The following is a 24,117-nucleotide window of genomic DNA, read 5'->3' as shown; positions in this document are numbered from 1 at the left end:
CCTCTTCCTCTTCCTCCTCCTCTTCCTCCATGCTTTCCCCCCTCGCTTCCCCCTTCTTTCCCTCTTTCTCCCCCTCTTCCTCCTCCTCTTCCTCCCCTCTTCCTCTTCCTCCATGCTTTCCCCCTCGCTTCCCCCTTCTTTCCCTCTTTCTCCCCTCTTCCTCCTCCTCTTCCTCCCCCTCTTCCTCCCCTTCTTCCTCTTCCTCTTCCTTCCCCTCTTCCTCCTCCGCCCTCCTCCAAGCGTCCTCGCTCTTCTTCCCTCTCTCCTCTCTCCTCTACCTCCCCCTCTTCGCTCTGCTTTTTCTCCAGTCCCTCCTTCCATCTCTCCTCCTCCCTCTCCTTCACCTCCTCTTCGCCTGTACCACCCTCTCTCCCCCTCCTTAACTCCCCCCTCCTACTCTCCTCTCACTCTCCCTCTCGCTCTTCTTCTCCTTCACTCCTCCCACATTCTCCCCTCTCTCCTCCCCCTCTTCCTCCTACTCTCCCTCTCCTCTTCCCTCATTCTCCCCTCTCCTCCCCCTCCTCCTCCCCCTCCTACTCTCCCTTTCCTCTCCCCTCATTCTCCCCTCTCTCCTCCCCCTCTCCTCCCCCTCCTCCTCCTACTCTCCCCTCTCTTCTCTTCCCACATTCTCCCCCTCTTCCTCCCCTCCTACTCCCCTGCTCGCTCTTCTTCTCCTTCACCTCCACCTTCACCTCCACCTTCACCTTCACTTCAACCTCCACCTTCACCTTCACCTCACCTCCACCTTCACCTTCAACTCCACCTCCACCTCCACCCTCCCATTCATCTTCATCCGGGAGATGTGAGAGAGAGGGGGAGGGAGGAAAAAAAGAATGAGAAGATCAGGAGAAGATCAGGAGAAGATCAGGAGGAGGAGAGGTTCTCGTCCTCCTCCTGATCTTCTCACTCTTCTCTCAGGAGGAGGGGTTCTCCTCCTCCTCCTGATGCTTCTCACTCTTCTTTTTCTCCCTCCCCTTCTCTCTGCTATCTCCTCCTCCTTCTAATCTCACCCTTCTTTTGGGGAGAAAAAGAAGGGTGAGAAGATCAGGAGGAGAGGGAGTAGATCGGAGAGAGAGGGGAAGGGAGGGGAGCCCTCCCCCTCTCTGTCCTTTCTCCTCCTCCTCCTCCTTTGATCTCACCCTTCTTTTTGGGGAGAAAAAAGAAGAGTGAGAAGATCAGGAGGAGAGGGAGTAGATCGGAGAGAGAGGGGAAGGGAGGGGAGCCCTCCCCCTCTCTGTCCTTTCTCCTCCTCCTCCTCCTTCTGATCTCACCCTTCTTTTTGGGGGAGAAAAGAAGGGTGAGAAGATCAGGAGGAGAGGGAGTAGATCGGAGAGAGAGGGGAAGGGAGGGGGGCCCTCCCCCTCTCTGTCCTTTCTCCTCCTCCTCCTCCTTCTGATCTCACCCTTCTTTTTCTCCCTCCCCTTCTCTCTCCTATCTCCTCCTCCTCTCTGTCCTATCTATCTATCTTTCTTCGGGGGTTGCCTACATTCTTCTTCCCCTCCAAGTTTTTCTGTTGAGGGACCTCCTGACAAACATACAGATTGGTGACAAACATGCAGGAGGTCCCTCTTAGCATTTTTTACTAACCAGTGTGTGAGTTTCTCTCCCCAGATACCTCCTGCCTTACCTAAGAGGGCTGCTGGACTTGCTGCCAGCCAACCTCCAGGTAAGAAGGTTCACAAACCTTTCATTTTATTAAATTTACCCTGTTTTATTTTAAGCATTTTAGCTACGTGTGATTTTCTGAATGGGATCTGGTCAGATTTTATTTGAATGAATCTCTTGTGATTATGTCTGATCAGATCTATTCCAACTTTATTTGAATGAATTATCTTCGATTGTATTTTGTGTGATTCTGTCTGAGCTCGGTTCTTGTCGGTGGGACTCTGGTCAGGGTGCCCGTCAGAGGTGTGGGCGGATCTGGGGGGATTGTGGGAAACCTCCTGTGGTGCCCCCCTTACAGTGAAGCTCCGCTCTGTCAGAAGGTGAACAGGATGCAGACGGCATGTCACAGAGAAGCAACATGTGCATCTGTATCCCACCCTGGACCCACAGTGGAGTCCACAGTGACAATGTCACAGTTCAGGGTGACCGAGCCCCAACAGAGATGAAGCCAGAGACGACGACCAGCCTCTGAGGAGAAGAAAGAACAACTTTATTGAGACTTTACCGGATGCACTGATAATTTAAATGTGCTTAAGAAAGAATGATCCAACAGACACTGCAGGGATTTAGCATGTAGCACATCACAGTCTGACAAAATGTAGTGATGTCAGAATCAATTGAAAATACATCTGTATCTCTCTTTTTTGTTTTAAAGAACTGGTGCTTCAACGACATCAAGCAGATTCAGACAGGATGGACCAGAGATGACGGGAGGCAGATCCAGGACTAGTGCATGACTCGAGAGACCGTGCAATTAACACAAGGTAAGTTTATCAAATAAACTGGCTAATTAGAAACTTAATGTTAATATGAGTATGTGAAGTAATTTAGCTCAGATGTAATTATTTATCTCTGAGTCAATTAAAGTTTTCTCTTCTTTTGCTGTCTTTAGAGCCATCTCTCCAAGACCCCCGATCTTATGAAAGATCAGATCAAGAAAGCAGACAAGGAACAGCCCATGAAGTGAATCCAGATTATGGCAGAGGGGACGATTATTACAGTGACGCAAAAGGTGATACAAAGACTAAATCTAATACTATTGTGTTTATTGTGTTTGTATACTGACAGTCAATAGAAACTTTGAGGCAGAAATGTACGCAGAATTCTACTTGTAGGGGGGTTGTAATTATTCATTGTGGATTTACTGATGATCTAGTGCCCTGGTAGTTGAGATAATGATGAGTTGTCATTTTGTCATGATTCATTGCACATGGGTTGGTCACTTTGCAAAAGTGAACCAAATACACACCAAGCAATACTCAGTGAGTATCTGCACAATTTGAGAATGGGTTTTGAAGGCCTATATAAAGGCCCAAAAAAGGCCACCATTGTTAGTGCAGTGAACAGCATCATGCCGCGTCTATCACATGAACAACGTCTCCGGGCACTGGGTATGGTGGAGGCCGGTTTGAGCTACAGTGATGTAGCCAGGCGTATGGGCTGTTCCCAACCCACAATCAGAAGCCTGGTCCAAAGCATGCGCCAAACTCCCCAAATTCATTGCTTATACAGATAAAGTCATTGAGAAGACACTGTCATGTTGCAGTGAGAGCTCCAGATGATGTATACATCACAGCACAGGTCTAATTTCAGTCAAACTCTATGATATCCTGATATTTTTGTTATTACACCAAATGAAAAGGTGACTTTGAACACTAAAATGCACCATCTCTGAGTCCGTTGGTGCAGTTAACCTTTGTAATGTCTCTAAGTTCTGTTAGTTGTTCATCTCCCACCTGCCTCTCCCTCAGAGTTTCTATCTGAATTTTCAGAGTTCTTCACTGATTTTATCTCAGTACAGACAGAGTCATGATAACAGGTGACTTAAATATCCATGCAGACGCTGTGAATGACAGCTTCAACTGCAGTTAGCTCATTGTTAGACTCAGTTTTTCTCAAAATGTTCATTTTCCAGCCCAGGCTGCTGGAGGATTTCCTTCTCTCCTCTCCTCTTTGTCTTCATACAGTTAGATGTATGTCACTGACTTTGTGTTTTGTCCTCTGCAGGTTTCTCTGGATCTGGAGCTGCATGTTTCTGATCTGCTGTTATCGGCCTCAGTGACCTCCAAAGTCTTCATGTTCTCTCCTTCCTCTCTACCCTCAACCCAGCCAGAAGTTTTTTTTAAATTTCCCAACAACTTTTTTTCCTCCACACGGGCACCGCATGCTTGATCTGATCATACAGCAAAAAGAGAGATCCTCAAATAAAAAACAAAAGAACACAATAGAACTGTATCTGTTTGTTTAAAAGTGTAACATAATGCACCCTTCCTTTTATATTTATTTTTGGAGAGCATGTGTTATGGTTCTCAAACTAAATCAGTTTTAAAAATGTGCTTTCAAAACACTGGTTTCTCACAAACACCTGGACTCCATCTTAAAGCTGCACAGCATTTGAACATACTGCTGGTTGTGAGTTTACTTGGAGTAAATACACTAAAGTTAACCGTTTGTATCTGAAGTTCAGTCATAATGTGCACCAACTAGTGTCTGTTGTGGTTGACAATAAAGTGGCTATTCTGTTCTATTCTGATTGATCCCTGCTCATGCTGCATCCTTGTCCTAGATGACAGGACGCATTCAGTCCCTGGATGTGTTCCAGGCAGAAAAGTGAGTTTTTGTTACAATAGGAGGAGCAGTTTAAGTGCTTCGGTCCTGTAGATTGTTTCAGAATGAAAACTGCAGATTTGAAATCCTCAGCGTGTGTGTGGTCAGTCTTTAGAGATGCTCCCATCCTGAGCTGTGCAACATAACCAACTGTTATGCATTGTTGCCTGTTTTGGTTCTCCCTTGTGTCGTATGCTGTTCACGACAGTTCAACACTTTCATTTAGCAGACGCTTTTATCCAAAGCGGCGCATCTGAAGTAGATACAGCACACAGTTGATGCCCCTGAACACATCATCAGTGATGCTTCCTGGACTGTTTCGGCACTGTTTCAACATCACACTCCGTCACCCAGGACCATAGATATACATAGAAAGGCTAGATGGCTGATGGGATTTTCGCCGGCGTCGTCACCGGTCGGCCATCTTACCTCGGGGGACTTTTCCGGAGCGCTCTGTCGTAGTGGATGGAAGGTGAGCGACCTACACAAACAAAAATACACTTAATTTGCTGAATTCTTGACGGATTTACAAATGGTTTGGTTTATTAAAAACCTCATTAACGTGGCTATGATTGCGCAGACCTGTTGAAATTGCAGTTTTTCTTTTCGAAAATCGCTGCATAGTTGTGTGTTTGTTACAGCCATTTGCAAGGCTGCAATCTGGGAGTTTCAATTATGTCATTTATGTCTAAATGACAATTTGTGTGGATGCAGTTGGATATTAGCTAGCAAAGAAACAAGAGGTTGTGAATGAGACATGTGAGCCACTTGGACTATTACAAAGTAACCTGGACTTAGTTCTATACAGGTGGGAAAGGCATAATTACTCATTCGTTTTAACATGATTTCCAAGCTGTTTCATTAGTGAAATATATCCTAGATTTAGATTCATTGTGATACAGTAAGGCTGGCTTTGTGTTTGCAAAAATACCCCCCTACAGTGCAAGATGCCACACTTTTGTGCAGCATATGGATGCTCAAATGAACGTTCCTTCAAAACAAGAGCCTGTGGAATCACCTTTTACTCGTAAGAAATGACTTGAGGGACATATTTAGGATAATTGTTACTAACTTAGTGGATTTGTACTTATATAATACAAGTTATTTTGACCCTGACGTTTTAGAAATGTTTCTACCATTTGTTTACATAATAATAATCACTGAATATTTCTTTTTCACATTTCTTTTAACATGTTACTGTTATTTAGGTTTTCATAATGGCATTCAAGCATAGGCTACATGAATTACCCCAACAATATCAGAATTTAGCTCAGTATGTTTGTCCTTACCATTAATGTTAAAGGTAAGAAGGGCGTAAAATGTTGTCAATAATTCATATATCTTGGTATCTTCTCATGTTTTTAAGGTTTCCCCAAAACACAGAGAAGAGGAGGCAATGCGAACTCGCTCTAAGAAGGGACGGTTTTGCTGCATCAAAAAACTGCAAACTGTGCAGCGAACATTTCAGGAGTGAGGATTTTGACAGGACAGGGCAGACTGTCCGGCTTAAGCGCACCTGTTAATAAAAGAAACCTTGATGTCATGTTACTGAATGTGTTTATTTAAAAATGTATAATAAAATATATGTAGGGGAGAACAGGTAAGATGAAGGAACCATCCCTTTGATCTTTAAAACTATACACATGAGTTGTCACGAGACCCTAAAATGAGAACGCAAACATCATTTCCAACTGGCTGTGGAATTCTTTGACTTTTGTGGTAGAATTATTTTTACGCTAAAGCAAATGGACCCAGGTCTAAACTTATACATTATGCATGTCAGTGATATTCAATGTATAGAACTATGTGAATCATTAGGAAAAGCTCATTCTGAATCATTAAATTAATTAGGTTTTATCAAAACGATGGCCATGGGGCAAGATGAACCAAAAGCCTTGGGGTAAATTGAACCAATATGAATCACAATTCATGTAATGTACATACACTATTTGTTCAGTTTAAGTTTAAAATATCATGTGGGTCAACTTACCCCTTTATATTTAATATATGTATTAATTAGAAATATATAATATCAAACTATTAAATGTTTAACATAAACACTGACGATTTAATTTCACTGTGTGTATGTGTGCAGCTATGGCAGGTAATGCTCTATCTACTTTTTTAATTTGATATGAAAGTCCATGGTTATAATTATCCGTAAATATGCAATGACATAACTACATCTCTGGCGTTTATAACAAATCAAACCGTTTAAAAATCGGTTGAAAATTCAGCAAGCTATGGTTAATTAAATAGTACATGCTCCATAGGCATTAATGTTATCAGCGAGCCAGCAGCCCCTTGGTAAGATGGCCGCCGCGTAGCGACGTCAGCCCTCATTGGCTCACAGCATCTGTAATCTATCTAGCCTTTCTATGTATATCTATGCCAGGCGTAAACTAACCGTGACGTCACCCGTTGGTTTCAACGCCGAGAAAATGAAGCCTGGATTTTGCTACTTCCTGGTCGCCGTTTTGGATTTTTTTGGAGCCAGTGACGTAAAAAGCGTCATCAAACAGGCTGGACCGGAGAGCTAAGGAGCTGGGCCTCTCTATCTTTAGTTCAGTGCAGTCTAAGATAGCAAATGCAGTTGGGAAGTCCTGTTTAACCCTTTACGCTTCAGTGTGTAGTAGGTATACCGCCGGCGGTACACCTACTAATTTGCATAGGAATTTCAAGAATGTCCGACGGCTGCAAACACGATTATACAAACACTATACGCCGATGGAAAGCTTAGATTCTCATGAATCCGCCGGTATAAACCACTTTCAGATGTGATTACCACAGCGGGTGAGAAAAACACATTGGTCCGACAAAAACGAATATTCATCCATCCGTTCTCTATACACGGCTTCAACGCACACAGCGCGACTCACATTTCCGGGTTCATTATTACACACAGAAAGAAAGATTCCACAAAAAACGGCCATAATCCAACCTTTTACATCCAGACAACACAAGCCAGTAAACTATTTTGTCCAAAACATGTCTTGAAGTCGGTATAAAATCCACAAATCGGTCGTTTTCAAGGAAATGCACCTCGCGATGTGCGTCCAATATTCCCTGTATTTTTCGTCATTTTTTTTATTTAAAAATAGAATATTAGCGATTTTTTTGTACTGAAAACGGCTGGAATTGACTGAAGCTTAAAGGGTTAAAGTTGTCAGGCATGTTCTGTGAAATTATATCTCTGTGTGGCCAAATGGGCAGGTGGCCAAGTCGGTCATACATGCAGTCTACCCAGGAGTGTATTACAGTGCTGACACTCTGTAGTCGAATTTGAAACCTATATGCTAAGTCCTTGTGGTCAAAATTTTGTCTCAACTTCATCAGTGTGAGTAAAAACTGGGTGCTTAAGGGCATGTTTTGGGCCTCGATGTCTACCACTTTATATGTCAGGGGAATCTGTGTTTGTGGTGCAGTGGGGTCATTTGGCACTTTAAAAAAGTCACACAAGCTGTTAAACTGTTCATATGTGAATCCAGTGCAGTACTGGAAATAACCAGGCACATGACTTTGGTTCAAAGACTCTGGAGTTAATATCAGTGCATTTTTAAATTTCCCTTCAAGTAACTTGAGCTGGCGGTTTTTTTCTTCAAGTTCCGTCTTCAAATTTATCATTTCCTTCTTTTGTTGTTCGAGTCTCTCCTTTAGAGTTTTCAGCTCCTCTTCTTGGTGGCCTGTATTGTTGTGTGCCTCTGTAAATGCAAATATGAAAGAAAAAAACATTCAGTTAATGACATAATTTTCTCTTTCACAGCTCCCTCTAGTTGAAAAAGCTTCAGAGTCACCACCAGCAAAACAAGCTTGTGAATTTCCAGATTTTCCCTTACCCCCTCATCCGTCAAATTTCACTACAGTGATGAATAAATATGAAACAAAGATGTACAGTAAAATCTCCATCACTTTGCCACAATCCATTGCCCTGGAGCATGACACCAGACAACAGGAGACAAACAACACCTTGCACGGTCTGACCGGCTTACGTCCACTTGTTTCAAAAGAATTTGCTCAAGAAAATCAAACTATGAAAGCCTAGCAGCCACCATTAAGACCACAGCCACTGGGCAGACAAGCGCTATGAAAAGAGGGATACGTCTTGAGCCCACAGCAGCAAAGTACTACTGTGAGATCACAGGAAATGCAGTGCTCCCATGTGGATTTGTGGTAAATCCTCATGCTCCTCACCTTGGCACTTCACCAGACAGGAAGGTCACTGAGATAGGGGACAGCAGAGGTCACGGCCTTTTGGAGATCAAGTGTCAATCAAAAGGAGAGCTACAAAGATTGTCCTTATCTCGTGAAACATGCAGATGGTAGCTACAAGCTAAAGGAGAGCCACACATATCACTACCAAATAACAGGACAGTTGGGACTCACAGGCATGCCATGCTGTGATTTCTTTGTGATGTGCTCAAAAGACTATCACCTGCAGCGCATTCATTTTGATGCAGCAAAATGGGGTGATATGAAAAACAAATTAGACCTGTTTTTCTTTGAGTACTTCCTCAGCAGATGCCAACAGTAATGACAAAAACAACAAAATAAAGCAAACACACCCTTTGTTAAACTCTTACTGTTATGGCTGTTGTTGCTTTCAAAAAACACAAGACGTCCAAAACAGTCCGATTCGTCTTTTGAGGAGGAGGTTTACGACTCACTAATTTAAAAAGCACACACGGAGATCTATTATGATTCAAAAAACAAGTTTGAGATTTATTTTCGTTAACACAACTTAGGTATTCTCCGTTGTTGACTTTCTAGAAATACAAAAATAACGTAATTTTAGTGGTTGATAAACTGTCTCACTCCTCACTCCTTCAACACAAAAAGCAGAGCCCTCCAAGCGACAGCTGACCGCTCTCCCTTAATCAAGGGAGTGGGATGGCTCAACAAGTAGGAGGCAGGTGAGCAGTTAATCATAATCACAATTAGCAAAATGATCAAAATTATTCAAATAATCAATCATCAATTAATAGAAATAGGCTCCAACACTTACCATTGTTAGTTTCTGTGACACTGAGATGAGATGCTTCGTCAGTTGAATTCAAGGTGGAGGCTTCAGCATCCTGTTCATCACATCTGATTCTGTGAAAACACAGTTGTTAGAGTTTAAGTTACGATGCTTTTTGTTATTACTTATTAATACATTTCAATTAAATACTGTGGAAATTTAATTTTACTTATATTTGTAATAAAATATATTGTATCATTGATGAGCGGTTGGTGGGGGGTAGGGTGTGGGCATTAAGGCTCGGTTAACAGTGACCTTTCTGTGATATTTTACTGTTTTATTTGTGTTCTTGGTGTTGTACCACTATATGACTGCTATTTTAAATGACCAAAATAAAATGCATTAAAAAAGTCTGACAATCCCAAATACTTACAATAAAATGCAGTCACATTTAACTATTTGACACAGGGATTTTGATTAGTCTCATACAATTGCACTGCACTAAATAACACAAACCTTTTTGCTGGAGGTTTTCTGCTTCCTCCTTGATGTTCTCTCCTCGAGAAAGAAGACAGAGCAGCCACAGGATTTGAGAATTCAGTTGTAGGGCGTCCGTCCACAAAAGGCTTCAAGATACAAGTATGTCAGAAGTTGTCTCTATATATCAACAGTTTTATTTTGCTCAAATAATACACAGTAGCTCAAGTTTTAAGAGAAGTAACCTTCCACTGAGACGTCTTTCTTTGCTAATGTTATCTGACCTAACACACAGAGCTACGGTTAGCTAATGTTAGCTAGCAACTTACCTTAGAACAGACGTAGGTGTTCTTATTGATTATTTTTCTCAAATAATACACAGTAGCTCAGGTTTTAAGAGAAGTAACCTTCCATTGAGACGTCTTTCTTTGCTAATGTTATCTGACCTAACACACAGAGCGGTTAGCTAATGTTAGCTCGCAACTTACCTTACAACAGGATTATTGATTTTGGAGGGATTTCGCTGATCATGCGGTCTCCCACACTGCTTAATTCACACGCGGCACCTTTCTTCTTGTGTCTTTGGCTTGGGGAATGCAAAAAAATCAACACCACCCTCCAAGCTTTGCGGATAACGAGTGTCGGACTTGCAAATACCATACGCACACCGCTTCAGCATATTGTCTTCTGCTGAAAGCTTGACAGACCTCTCGTGCCTAGTTACAGTTGCTAAGGTAGGATTGGACAGTCGCCATTTGTGGGAGGGACTTAGCGAAGAGTCAATTGCACTACACAGTAACTGGCAGTATTTATAGGGTTAACTCAGTGTAGTTTTCTCGTTGCGCCAGCAGAGTGCGCTGTAGCGCTGCAGATCTCTTTTACTTTTTTTTTACGGCAGAAACTACAGAAAGACGTATTTCTATCGGATCGGGTTGAGCTGGTAACTTCTCTAAAAAGTTTAGTTGCAGGCATTTTTTCCTTGGAGTTTTAGCACTGTGGAGACTTTTCCTGCTGAGAGAGCAGAGATAAACCGCTGAGTGATATCTTTCTTATGTTTTTCCGTTGGATTAAGCTCCGGTGAGTCCACTTTTATCTTGCAGTAGCTTAGCACGCTAGCGAATTTCACCAGAGGTGATGTTTAGTGTTGTGACGTTCACGAACGAACTGGTTCTTTTGAACGGCTCGTTAATATGAACGATGGGAACCGAGTCGCAGCTGGGAACCGTTCTTTTTTTTCCCCCAGTTACATGGGGAGGAGCGCAGCCCAGCTGCGCGGTGCTTATTACATATGCAAATAGCGTCACGCCACATTGTGCATGCTGCCTTCACGTGAGTGCGCCAGTAAAAAAAATAAAACAACAACAACAACAACACAGAAACAGTGAACGCCCCCTGCCTTGGAGAGCAGCAGCAGCAGCAGCAGCAGCAGCAGCAGCAGCGAGCGGTCTAAATGAGGAGGAGGAGAGTCCATGGGCGTAACGTACGCGGGGTACGCGTGGGACATGTCCCCCGCACTTTCCACATCTGTCCCCTCTGTTCCCTGCACTTTTTTCAGCCGTTACAACAGCTAAACCCGTTATTAGCATCCAGTAACGTGTTTTCCCGAGACGTCTTTGAATGCACCATGAGCGCATGCTAACGCAGGTGTTCCACAGGAGACGTGCTGCTGTGCTGAGCAGTGCTGAACGTGCGTCTGGAGTAATGTTTAGCAAACCAGCCAGAGCCAGCAAAAAGCAAAAAACTTTACAGTTTTTTCCAAACAAACCGTGTAAGTTGTGTGACCTTGTTGGATGTAAACAATGTTAGACTTGTTAGCTAAATGATGACAAGGTAAAACGTGGCAATATATCAATATGTTAAGCTAGCTAACAATAATTCAAATGTGGTTGCCTCTGTTACATTACTTGCTAATTAGTTTATTCTTGGAATAAACCCAGTCCTCTTTCATTTCTGGGCAGAAGATGTGCTCACAATTGCTCTCCATGTATTTAAGTCTTTTGGTCCCAAAAGAGGAGAGTCAGGGAGGAGAAAAAAGAATAGGCTATCTATGGTATAAATTTAGAACTATTTTTTACTCCTTCTCTTTCTAATTCTATCTCAGAATTTTGATTTTCAGATTTTTTAATGATTATTTCCATAACAAAGAGCAGAGTCAGGCAGGAGATGGACCAGAGGCGGCGGCCAGCAGTAATGTTGACCATGCAGGGTCTGCAGAGGTGGAAAAAATATATAAGTGGCTGAGAAAAAAATATGTATCTATGGGTTAAAGTGATTTTGAGGTTAAATTCTACTGCAATTTTTACTCTTCCTAATGCTATTTCAGAATTTTTCTTACCACATTTTTTTTATGTTTATTGCCATAACAGAAAGAGCAGAGTCAGGGAGGAGATGGATCAGAGGCCAGCAGCAGGGACAAGGATGTAGGGTCTTTACAGGTAAGGAGAGATTATAACTTCCTGAAAATAAGATATCTATTGCAGGGAGAAACCAGGCAGTACTGATCATTTCATGTTCAGTGTTTGGCACCTTTGGCTACTCGTCCAGTAGATGTTCAAGGGACATTGTTGTCAACTCAACTAGAGTTTGGCCACTAAAACTTTAGATTTTATAGTTTAAAGTTTTATACTTTATAGTTTAAAGAACTAGCCTAGTTGGTCCCCTGGTATTGTACTGTGGCTGTTAGGGATTATGTGGTTCTTTAGCCACTAAGGACGGTGCAATTAAATGTAAGAGAATGATAAATCGCTCTGAAAAATTTGTCCCCCTCACTTCTGAGATGGTGGTTACGCCCATGGGGGAGTCAGTCCGTCGTCGTTGACAAAATGAACCAATTAAGGAAACGAAGCAGCATTTGGATGCACTTTTCTCTCGTGGCAGACAGTAAGGGTAAATGCAGTATTTGTCAAAAAAATATTTCTAAGTCAGGCTCCACAAATAATTTGCACAGACACCTGAAAACTCAACATTCAACAGTAAAAGTGGCAGACTTTAAAATCTAATCCACACGTGTCAAATAAGGTTATAATCAATATTTCAGAATAATTCAAACTCATATTGGTGGGATATCTAAATTCATTCCTCCCAGTGATTATTTCCAAGATTAAATGAGTTAAGGCCAGACTGGCTTTTTAAAATTTAATAAATATAAAAATGAGCCAAATGAGCCAGTTTTTTGAATGGCTCTTTGAAAGGAACGGCTCACCAAGATCCAGCTCCCCTCAAAGAGCCATAAATCCCATCTCTAGTGATGTTACAGGCGACGCTGAAGTTAGCTTCCGATTCGGCACTTAAGGGAAAAGTTAAGGGGAAATTAAATGAACGTACGGTGCGACAGTTTATCGACTGATTATCTGTTTTTTTCGACACTTCTTGATGTGTACACATTTTATACATTTGGGTAAGACATTAACTATGCCTGACAAGAGCTATTGTATTTGTAAAACTTGTATTTTATTTGTGAAAACGTTTAAGGGGATATTTCACCGTTTTTGCTTTATAACCAGTCCTTATTAGACCAGGTCCAGATTGAAAACCACTGTACCTACACTCCTCAAATCTGTACTCGACTATTCTACAGAGCCTGTACATTCATAAAAACATAGTCTCTGATTTGTGAAAACTTTATTCTATTTGTGAAAATGCAATAAAGGCACATTTCACTGTTTTTTTCTCATCCAGACCACATTAGACCAGGTCCAGGTCAAGAACCGCTACACTTAGACTCTTCAAATCTGAACTGAATTATTCTACAGAGCCTGTAGATTCATAAAAACATAGTCTCTGATTTGTGAAAACTTTATTCTATTTGTGAAAATGCAATAAAGGCACATTTCACTGTTTTTTCAACATATAGACCACATTAGACCAGGTCCAGGTCGAGAACCGCTACACCTAGACTCTTCAAATCTGGACTGAATTATTCTACAGAGCCTGTAGATTCATAAAAACATAGTCTCTGATTTGTGAAAACTTTATTCTATTTGTGAAAATGCAATAAAGGCACATTTCACTGTTTTTTTCTCATCCAGACCACATTAGACCAGGTCCAGGTCGAGAACCGCTACACCTAGACTCTTCAAATCTGGACTGAATTATTCTACAGAGCCTGTAGATTCATAAAAACATAGTCTCTGATTTGTGAAAACTTTATTCTATTTGTGAAAATGCAATAAAGGCACATTTCACTGTTTTTTCAGCATATAGACCACATTAGACCAGGTCCAGATCGAGAACCGCTAAACCTAGACTCTTCAAATCTGGACTGAATTATTCTACAGAGCCTGTAGATTCATAAAAACATAGTCTCTGATTTGTGAAAACTTTATTCTATTTGTGAAAATGCAATAAAGGCACATTTCACTGTTTTTTCTCATCCAGACCACATTAGACCAGGTCCAGGTCAAGATCCGCTACACTTAGACTCTTCAAATCTGAACTGAATTGTTCTACAGAGCCTGTAGATTCATATAAACATAGTCTCTGATTTGTGAAAACTTTATTCTATTTGTGAAAATGCAATAAAGGCACATTTCACTGTTTTTTTCTCATCCAGACCACATTAGACCAGGTCCAGGTCGAGAACCGCTACACCTAGACTCTTCAAATCTGGACTGAATTATTCTACAGAGCCTGTACATTCATAAAAACATAGTCTCTGATTTGTGAAAACTTTATTCTATTTGTGAAAATGCAATAAAGGCACATTTCACTGTTTTTTTCTCATCCAGACCACATTAGACCAGGTCCAGGTCGAGAACCGCTACACCTAGACTCTTCAAATCTGGACTGAATTATTCTACAGAGCCTGTAGATTCATAAAAAACATAGTCTCTGATTTGTGAAAACTTTATTCTATTTGTGAAAATGCAATAAAGGCACATTTTACTGTTTTTTTCTCATCCAGACCACATTAGACCAGGTCCAGGTCGAGAACCGCTACACTTAGACTCCTCAAATCTGGACTCGATTAATCTATAGAGCTTAAACATTCATGAAAATGCCACTTCTGTTATGAAACGGACGGAGTGTGAACCCAAGCAGCAGGCGGACAGACAGGCAGGTTTTTTTTAATCATAAAACAGAACACAAACACTCTCCACGAGGGAGGCACGGAAACTAAACAAACGGGGCTAAACTAAAACGTCACTGAGGGCGACGTGGTGGAAAGATGACTCACACAATGTCCGGGGAATCGGGAGACGAGGTGGGGGAAAAAGCTGAGAGAGCCGGTGACAAGGATATGGCGAGAACCGAGGAGCAGGTAGACCAGTAGCAGACGAAGGAGGGGTGCAGAGCGGGGGGAGTAGTGACGAGTTCCGAGGTGAGGAGGGAAGAGGGAGCCAGCAAGATAGCCCACAGGGTGATTGAATCCAAACAGCAATGTGTGCACGAATGAGTTCCACATGCAATGCAATGGCCCAGCATTGAGCTGTGGGAAGAGCCAGGCTTTTAAGCTGTGCTGATTATTGATCACCAGCAGCTGGGCTCCTTCACAGCCGTTGGTAATTAGGAGAGCCAGAGCACAGGAGTGAGGAGGGGGCGTGACAGTTTCTGATTTGTGAAATCTTTATTTTTTAATTCAATTCTTTGTCATTTGTCATTTTGGTACGTCTCTCCATCTCATTTGTGAGAAACATGAAGAATTCTTCTTTCTCACTTTAAATAGGCAGACTGACTGATTATGAGTTTGGAAACACCTGTGATGTCAATTAAATGACACACCTGAGTTAATCATGTCACTCTGGTCAAATAGTTTTCAATCTTTTATAGAGGTACCATCATTTTTGTCCAGCCCTATTTCATTAGTTTGTTTTTTTTAAATAATTATGTTAATCAACAATTCAAAAGTGATGGCTGATTTTGATTATTTAATTTTCAATAAATTTTTATTTATTGTTACTTTTGTGAGTTTCAAGTGATTTCAGTGAGAATTGTGGGTTTTTCCTTCTTTAACTGAGGGGTACCAACAATTTTGTCCACGTGTGTACACCCAAAATCTCTGATTTGCTGTTACCTTTCCTCCATCGTGTTCCCATGTTCCACTGCTCCCACAGCTTCTGTCACTGTCATTTTTCTCACCTCTTGAAGAGCCTGTACTGTTGCCTGTGTTAGAACCACTTTAGCTGTTAGTGTGCTTATTTTTCATCTGAACAATATGAACACATACACGGTAAACCTTTTCTATCAGTACCCAAAACACTTAGGAATATTTGATAATTAATTTGGTAGTATTTTTCTAACATCTGCTATTATTTCATACCCTGCTCATGTTTTCCTGGCCAGCAGCTGTCCTAACTGTGTTCCTTCCTTTGCACCTGACCTTCTACTTACCTGCAGACATGATCCTAATCCTAGCCCACAATACAAAGTTTATGTAAACCTGCAAATCATGTTTAACATAGACATACTTCACAAAAAGGAAATTAATTCAGGTTCGATAGGTTTACTATTATTTATAAAGGTGTGCTATATGTACATCAATAGCATACCAGGATAAAATTATTTATTATAATGAGTAAGGCTGCTACCCCTTTTTTTTTTTTTCCAGATTCTGCCTTCCTGCAACATTCAAGGTTTTCCATTATCTTACTGTCTGCCTTACTGCCTTCTCTGTTTCCCCTCTGTTCCATATTCCTGCACGTCTCTCACTTCAATCAATGGATTTGTTGTTGGCATATTTAGCTTTTCTCTTTTTTCCATTACTTGTAACTACCAACACAAACATACCAACTACCAACACTGAAAGATAACAACAAATAACAGAAATATGTGTACTTCACAGAACAAAGAAGTACACATCTTTTGAGGTTAAATAAGTACCAACACTTCTCTTAATTATACTATACACAAGAAATAGTAATACTGCTATTCCTGTATTTATGTGTTCATTAATGTAAGTCAGCCAGCTGTTGGCCTACCTCTGACAGCATTACATTCAGGATATATTTGATCCTGTCCAAGGACACCATGGTGTTGACTTCGGAAGATAGGGTGTCACAGCTGTCAAGAAGGTCTGACAGGTACCTCACAATTCTGTCCAGCTGCATATCATCATCAAAGATGATTGGGACCCGCTGATCTTTAAAAGAAAATTGAGGCTTCTCATCACTGGAAAGAATGGCCTGAAAAATATGGATTATGGAAATAATGAAACATGTATATATGTAATATTTAGTTCTTTTCTATTCTTCTTTGCTCAAATAAACATACATATTTGCAAAGACCCATGTTTCCACAATTTTGTTGTAGTCTTGCACATATTAGAGTGGTGTACTTGGCAGAAAACATAGTTTTAATCAAAAAAGGAAGCATCTCTAATTCCATTAATCCATAACTGGTACATAGGTGTTTAAAATATCACATTGCTGTATATCATAGTGATACTTTCATTCTGTTATTCATGTAGATGAAAATCTTTTTTAAAAAGAAACAATCGGAGACAGACAATGATTGTGTCTTGTGATATGTTTGTTGAAAATATGGACAATTCTGTGATGTTTTTACTGAAAGCTAATGCTATTGAGTTAATCCATTTACACAGCTTTGTGTTGTGTTTTCTGTTATCACTCAATTCATGCTTCAGAAATAGAGAAATATTAACTGTACAGTGAGTGGAGAGATTTAGATTGTAATTGTAAACTACTGCTGTATGCAGGTTGGTTTGTTATACTGGTTGAAGTGGGGGGGCTGGACAGTGGAATAGTGGTTAGCACTTTGCCTTGCAGCAAGAAGATCCCGGGGTGGGCCTGGGATCTTTCTGCATGGAGTTTGCATGTTCTCCCTGTGCATGTGTGGGTTTTCTCCGGGCACTCCAGCTTCCTCCCACAGTCCAAAAATATGCTGAGGTTAATTGGTTACTACTCTGAATTGCCCGTAGGTGTGAATCTGATTGTGATTGTCTGTCTGTATATGTAGCCCTGCAACAGACTGGTGACCTGTCCAGGGTGTCCCCTGCCTTCGCCCGAGTCAGCTGGGATAGACTCCAGCACCCCCCGCGACCTTAGTGAGGATAAAGTGGTGTATAGAGAATGGATGGATGGTTGAAGTGGATGCCGAACAGCGAGCCAGGTTCCAGTGAGCTTCGTAAAGTGAGGAGCGGATCAACACGCGTGGAGGGTGTGAGACCTGGACTCTGCTTTGTTGTGCGGCAAGGGGAATTCGACAATTCACTTAATTTCTTGTGACAGATTTCATGTGGCTTTTAACTGTCGTAGTCCAGATGTTTTTGAGCTGGTTTATGGTTAATATCTGTAATTTCAGGGCATATTCACATGGATTAAAAAAAGCTGGCACTAAAGCTAATGCATTCTGTCTGAAGAGCAATTGAACTAAAAATTAACTATTTGGTTTTATTATTTAATCATACAGGTCTCAATTGTCAGTTGAAATGACTCATTTGGCAGATTTGTTGAGCTAGGTTCTAACAAAAAAAATTAGATTCATCATTGCCCATATTGTATTTGGAGATTTATTTCAGAAATGGTTAATCGCCCACAGAAAAATATAGTTTATATATTAATCAAAAGCTAGAATTACATCAAATTTACAGTTAAGTCTTATTTTTAAATCCCTTGAAGCCCATTGATTGTAAGCTCCAGTATGAGCTCTGTAGAATGCTGCCACATGACCCCAGCCCGGTTTATGACAACGACGAGCTGGTTGTTGTCATTTTTAAGAACATGACTATGTACTATGCATTTGTCTCATTTCAGGTAAATGCAGAGTTCAAGAGATTGACAACGTTTCCGCTCCAGTCCTGTTTCTTCTCTCAGCTGGACATTTTGTCTGACAAACTTCTAACCTTGTATCAGAAGAGGGGAGGACGAATTGGAAAGAAGCTGAAGCAGCTGATGGAACACACGACAGACGTAAGAGGAGAGAGAGAAGTGGTTTTAACCCATAAGAAGCCAGGCATATGTTTTTCCTTTTAGAAAAGTGATGGGGGAAATAACGGAATAAAGAGACTTCGATTAAGACATTTCTGCAGTCCATGTAGAATCCCAGCGTCCAGTCTGTAAAATGGTGCTTTTGGTGTTAAAGGAGACATTATGCAACATCAACTTTTTAGAGCTTTTACCAATGTTATGACATTGTTCCCTCATCAGAACATATCTGAAGTGCTGTTTCACTTCATTCACTCTGTTTTCAGTAATCCTGTTTCTTCTACTGCTGAAGTGCTCCAATCTGTACTTACATATACAGAATTATATTGTCATAAATGAAACACAAAACTGTCTTCTACATTTTTGAATTCCATAATCCATCAGCAGACCTTTTTCTGAGCAGTTCTGTGCTCCAAAATGTTCATCACAGCGTCATTCCCACTGTTGGCTGCAGAGTTTATTTAGACTTGAAGATGTAACTGAAGCTAGAGCTAGTTAATCTGCTGTGGTTGGTTGAATCTTCCTGTCACTTTCTAAGAGGATGACCAGTAGGAAAAGATGGCTAGAAGTAGACGGCGTGTGTTTTTGTGCATAGAACTGTATGATTTAGGAATGGTACTGAGATCTGTTCAGCATCCAGGGAAGAAGATGTCAGTTCTGGGAGGGAGTGTGTTTTGAAGGCATTATGCGTCTACTTCAACGAAGACCCTGACAGCCTGATTAAAGAGCATGTGGTGAGTATAATATTCATGGTTGCATATAATGGAAACATGTTTCAAGTATTAAAAGGTAGTGTATGTAGCAGCATGCTCTCTTAATGATTAAAAAAGGCAGTACAGTCACAATTCAACCCGGGTTACCTAAAGCTGCATGTCGAGAACTCACGCTGATTCTTACCTACTTTCAGTGAAACATTGCAGGTAAAGATCAATTTGAAACTTTTACTGTAAGTTTCTGGCTTATAGAAATTGAAATTCCTGATGGAGATTTTAGATATTATTATTTAGTCTTTGAATAAACTAGTTATTACAGAAAAATGTAATTTCACTTCATTTTTGGGGGTAAAAACTCAATAAATCAGGTTTTAGAATTAGAAGTCAATTTAAAAAAAACACCACACACAAGTTCAAAATATTAAAGTACAAGACTGGAAAATGTGGTGTCTGTAGGTTTCTACTTGAAACACTAAAGCAACTTTTTTGCTGAAACTATGCATCTGACATTTTAATAGTACTGTCTACTGTTCCAGTCCATTTTTGCCATTTTACTGTATATTTGTGTTATTAGCAGGTTTGCGCTCCAAAACAGTGTGTGCTGTTGCTCGTGGTCACACATGAACAGCAATCTGGATTTTTCTGAGCGGGTATGAAGAGCCCATATTTGGTGGATGTGGATGGAGTTTTCATGTTTTGCTCCACTTAGAGAGCAGATATTGTTCCTAGTGTGTGAGAAAATGCATTTTGAGAAAACAGCCTTTGAATTTACATCATGTCAAATATTTTTGTGAATTAAGCAATGTTTCAGTTATTAATAGTAAAATCAATATTTGATTTGAACTAGGCCTCTGTCAAGATAACACAATTTGAAGTTTGAAAAATGTTGCAATAAACAATAATATTGAAGACCATTTTAAGGCACTGAAGTTGTAACTCTGACATAAAAATGACAGTAAACCGTATTCTAAATTTACTTAACCTTACCTTTAATAAGACAAGTTGCAATAAACATGAAGCACAATGAAACACCATCAACTTAAGTAGAAAAGCTCAAATATTACAAAAATAACAAATGCCAGTGTACAAAATAAATATTGAGCCCCAAAAATATATATTTTTTAATCTGTCATTTAATGAACAACAAAGGTCGGAAACGTCACTCTGTGGTGTAAGCAGTAAAATGTTTGAGAGCCAATTAGTTGTGCAGATTTTTCTTCTACCTCTATTTAGATTCCATAAACTTGTGAATGTTCCTTGGAGATTTATTTACACGACCCGTTTGTCCCACTTGTTCCAGCCGTTACTATTTACCACACCATGCATCACTCCAACTTTTTCATATGTGGCATCCAGAAGTCGTTAAAGTGTACTGACTTTTTATATCATTGTAGGGAAACAGCAAAGCCATCTTTGTGGACTACGCAGAAGACACCACTGTGGGAATCTTCACTGCAAAACAACATGAGGCCCAGTCCAAAGCAGATGACATCGGAATCATCCTGGAAGGCCAAATAGTCCTCCAAGAACTGGACAATGTTCCACTGGCCCTCCTCTTTGGACTCCTGTATGCCCTAAACATGGACTATCTCCTCAGCAGAAGTACGTTTTTTGAAGTGGTCCAAATGGTGATCATGGAGCTTGATGGGGGCAGCCTTTCCAAAAAAGCTCAGGTCCTGAAAAACGGACTTCTTGAATACTGGTTTATGATGTTTGATGTTTCCATTTTGCACTGGCCTTTGGGCCTCATGTTGTCTTGCAGTGTTTGTTTAAAAAAAGTTGCTATTGATAGGTTTATGCAATTGTTATTCAAGTGTTTCACTTATCTGTGTTTAAAAAAAAAAAAGACAAGGTCGGTCTGGATGGTCAGACTGTCTTTGTTCACATGTTTATTTCTTGTGGCTGTAAGTCACTCCATATTTGAATGTAATCCTAATCCTACCTAATAGTTGTGAAGTATACTGGCTGAACACTTGGTTCATATTGTCTTAACAGAGATGCAAACTTGACATTTTAAAGGTTTTAACCATGTTATCTGAGGTCCCCAAAGGAGTGTTTTGAAGCCTCAATTATGCATATGTGCGCTTTAAGTTGAATGTGGAAGGAGCACATTTCTGTAGATTAAATGCATTGTTTGAGATGAAATATTTCACTGTTAAAACAGGTAAGAAATATTAAATCAGCCTGTTTGATGATTGAGTGCTGTGTTTTGATTGCTTTGTAGGTCAACACAAATATAGCTTCAGCAGAAGTCATTTAGGTTGCATCAGTAGAACTGTATCATATATAGAATATAAAACTTGATCATGCATTGTAGATTAAAACAAATGAAACGCCAACAAGATGACATAAACACATGTCTGATACAAATGCTTGATGCATGTATAACATGGGTCAAGAACGAAAATGAAACATGATTTGACTAAAGGATTTTAACGTGAAATAATAATGCATATATTAATAGCATATATTAATCGTGGGGATATTGGTTGAATATGTGTTCAAACCAAAGCACAACATAATTTCACGCAACCGCTGTCGGTAATTTTTTATGCAAATCCAGCGACGTTTTTGTTTCAGTGCAGTGTGCATCATTTAAGCCATAGCAACAGAAGGCAAGAAGGCCTGCCGAACTTTGAACTTTCCCATTTCCATTTGGATCGTCAACATGAAGGTAAGAAAATTATGTTTATGCTTTTCTCATCAGCTGATCTTCTCTGAACACTGTGTTTTGCTGTATAACCGTACAGGGGAATGTGCTGATAAAACTGTTAGTTTGTTTAGCATGGAAAGATCGGTGGAAAATGGTCCATTTCTCATAAAATGCTCCAAATATGATCAGTTGTGTGTGAAGCATTGAAGGTCCTCGGAGCCTCTTTCAAGTTTCCGATCAGAACTTCAGTTTTATAAATTGATATTTGTTATTTCACATTGTTCGAAAATTAGACGATTTTTTCCGTGCACGTTAAGGACTAAAAATGGGTAAATAATGGTGTCAAAAAGTTTCAGAAACAAGATGATAATTGAGCTTCGTTTTATAAAATGCTCTAAATATAATCCCACAATCACTGAAGGTCCTCGGAGCCTCTTTTTAAACTTTCTGAAGCAAAATTCTGTTTATTTTATTGTGGATATTCATTTCAATGTGCTGAGAGCAGTAAAATGATTTGTGTGTTAGCTAACTGAGAAAACGTCAAAGATCTGTATTTTATAAATGGTTGTTTGTTCTTTTACGATGTTTGACCGTAAAATTAGACTTTTTGTTTCAAGAAATATTTCATTTTTTAGTGTATATTGAGTGAAAAACAGTGTAAAAAAATCTGTATAATTTGGCTTCAAAAAATTAAAAAGCAATATGGCGACTGGGCTATTTTTCATACAATGCTCCAAATTGGTAACCATGGAGACGATGGAACTGTTCGGCTATGTTCACACTGCAGGCTCAAGTGACCCAAATCGGATTTTTTTTTTTTGCTTCTATGCGACCTGTATCTGATCTTTCATGACAGTCTGAACGACACAGATCCGAGTTTTATTACCTCCGCCATGAAAATACAATACAATACTTCAATTTCTAAATCGTGCATAAATGTATGTGAATACAATGTTCCATGGGAATGTCAATATCCTTGGCGGAGGTCTGCGCTCTCCGAGTGCTTTTCTAGTTGGAAATGTGAACGAACTCGCCAAAAAAAATCTCTGTACATTGGGGGTTGAAATCAAATGGTAAATGATTTCAAAATGGTTATTTTACAGATTTGTCCTGTTTTCATCAATTACAGAAAAAATCACCCCCCGCGACCCTAGTGAGGATAAAGCGGTGTATAGAGAACGGATGGATCTAGTAAAAATAATATTCATGCACATTTTGACTGTAAAGACATTTTTAAAAAATACTTAACTAATGCCTAAATCAACAGACTGTAATTTTCTTGTTATTTCAGTGTTTTGCTATATTGTTGATTAAAAATAGTGGAATACTGCATTGATCAAGTGAAAATAACACTAAATATCTGTATTAATACTTTTAAAATTAATTAGAAATACAACAAATATAATAATAATAATTTGTTATCTAGTATTACAGACAATTTAAAACATTTGTGACGTTGCAGAGCTGTGTGGGTTTTTAGTCTCTGCTGACTAAAGACAAACAAAGTGAGGATTTTAGTTGAGAAGTTTTCATTCTGGATCAGTCCCTGAGCAGAAATGTGAAGCATCTTCCTGAAACCCTGAAGCTGGAGTCGATCAGAGACTCAGGGTGCAGCAACATGTTCCCCTCTGAGTTCCTCTGAGGTTCTCCTGAGCGTCCCTCTTTGAGCAGCTTCACCTCTTTGCTCCAGTTTCCTGAGAGTCTGTGTTGAAATGTTGTTTTTGTTTCTGTTTCCAGCGGACTTCGGACTTCTCGCGAGACTCCAGGTGTAGTACACCCTCACCCTCACCTCCACCCTCACCCTCACCTTCACCCTACACCCTCACCCTCACCCTCACCTCCACCTCCACCTCCACCCACACCTCCACCATGCTCTCCCCCTCCTCCAAGCGTCCTCGCTTGTCTTCCCCCTCTCTACTCTCTCCCCTACCTCCCCCTGGAGGTCGTCGTCCATGCTTTCCCCCCTGGCTTCCCCCTTCTTTCCCTCCTCTTCCTCCCCTCTTCCTCTTCCTCCTCCTCTTCCTCCATGCTTTCCCCCCTCGCTTCCCCTTCTTTCCCTCTTTCTCCCCCTCTTCTCCTCCTCTTCCTCCCCCTCTTCCTCTTCCTCCATGCTTTCCCCTCGCTTCCCTTCTTTCCCTCTTTCCCCCCTTTCTCCTCCCCTCT

At 40.5% G+C, this 24,117-nt stretch overlaps 1 protein-coding gene and 1 long non-coding RNA gene across 4 annotated transcripts in view; both read left to right on the top strand.

The window, feature by feature from the left end:
- The first annotated feature begins 1,575 nt into the window (after nucleotides 1-1,575).
- On the top strand, nucleotides 1,576-21,500 carry LOC127537211 (uncharacterized). Of its 3 annotated transcripts, XR_007946834.1 has the most exons (6): nucleotides 1,576-1,666; nucleotides 2,321-2,429; nucleotides 2,558-2,677; nucleotides 17,621-17,821; nucleotides 18,418-19,322; nucleotides 20,696-21,500. It is a non-coding gene; the product is annotated as an uncharacterized LOC127537211 (long non-coding RNA). The 3 variants fall into 3 exon arrangements; XR_007946832.1 differs by having other exon boundaries at nucleotides 18,418-21,500; XR_007946833.1 differs by lacking the exons at nucleotides 17,621-17,821; nucleotides 18,418-19,322; nucleotides 20,696-21,500 and adding an exon at nucleotides 8,036-9,359.
- Nucleotides 21,501-21,969: 469 nt separating this feature from the next.
- LOC127537237 (trace amine-associated receptor 13c-like) overlaps nucleotides 21,970-24,117 on the top strand; it is a 5,489-nt gene continuing 3,341 nt past the window's right edge. The window contains exon 1 of the mRNA XM_051959369.1: nucleotides 21,970-21,975. Coding sequence (XP_051815329.1) covers nucleotides 21,970-21,975 — 6 coding nt within the window. The remainder of the gene's footprint in view (nucleotides 21,976-24,117) is intronic.

This window comes from Acanthochromis polyacanthus, chromosome 14, assembly GCF_021347895.1.
Source record: "Acanthochromis polyacanthus isolate Apoly-LR-REF ecotype Palm Island chromosome 14, KAUST_Apoly_ChrSc, whole genome shotgun sequence".
Lineage (NCBI taxonomy): Eukaryota > Metazoa > Chordata > Actinopteri > Pomacentridae > Acanthochromis > Acanthochromis polyacanthus.
This window is presented reverse-complemented; position numbering and strand designations above follow the sequence as displayed.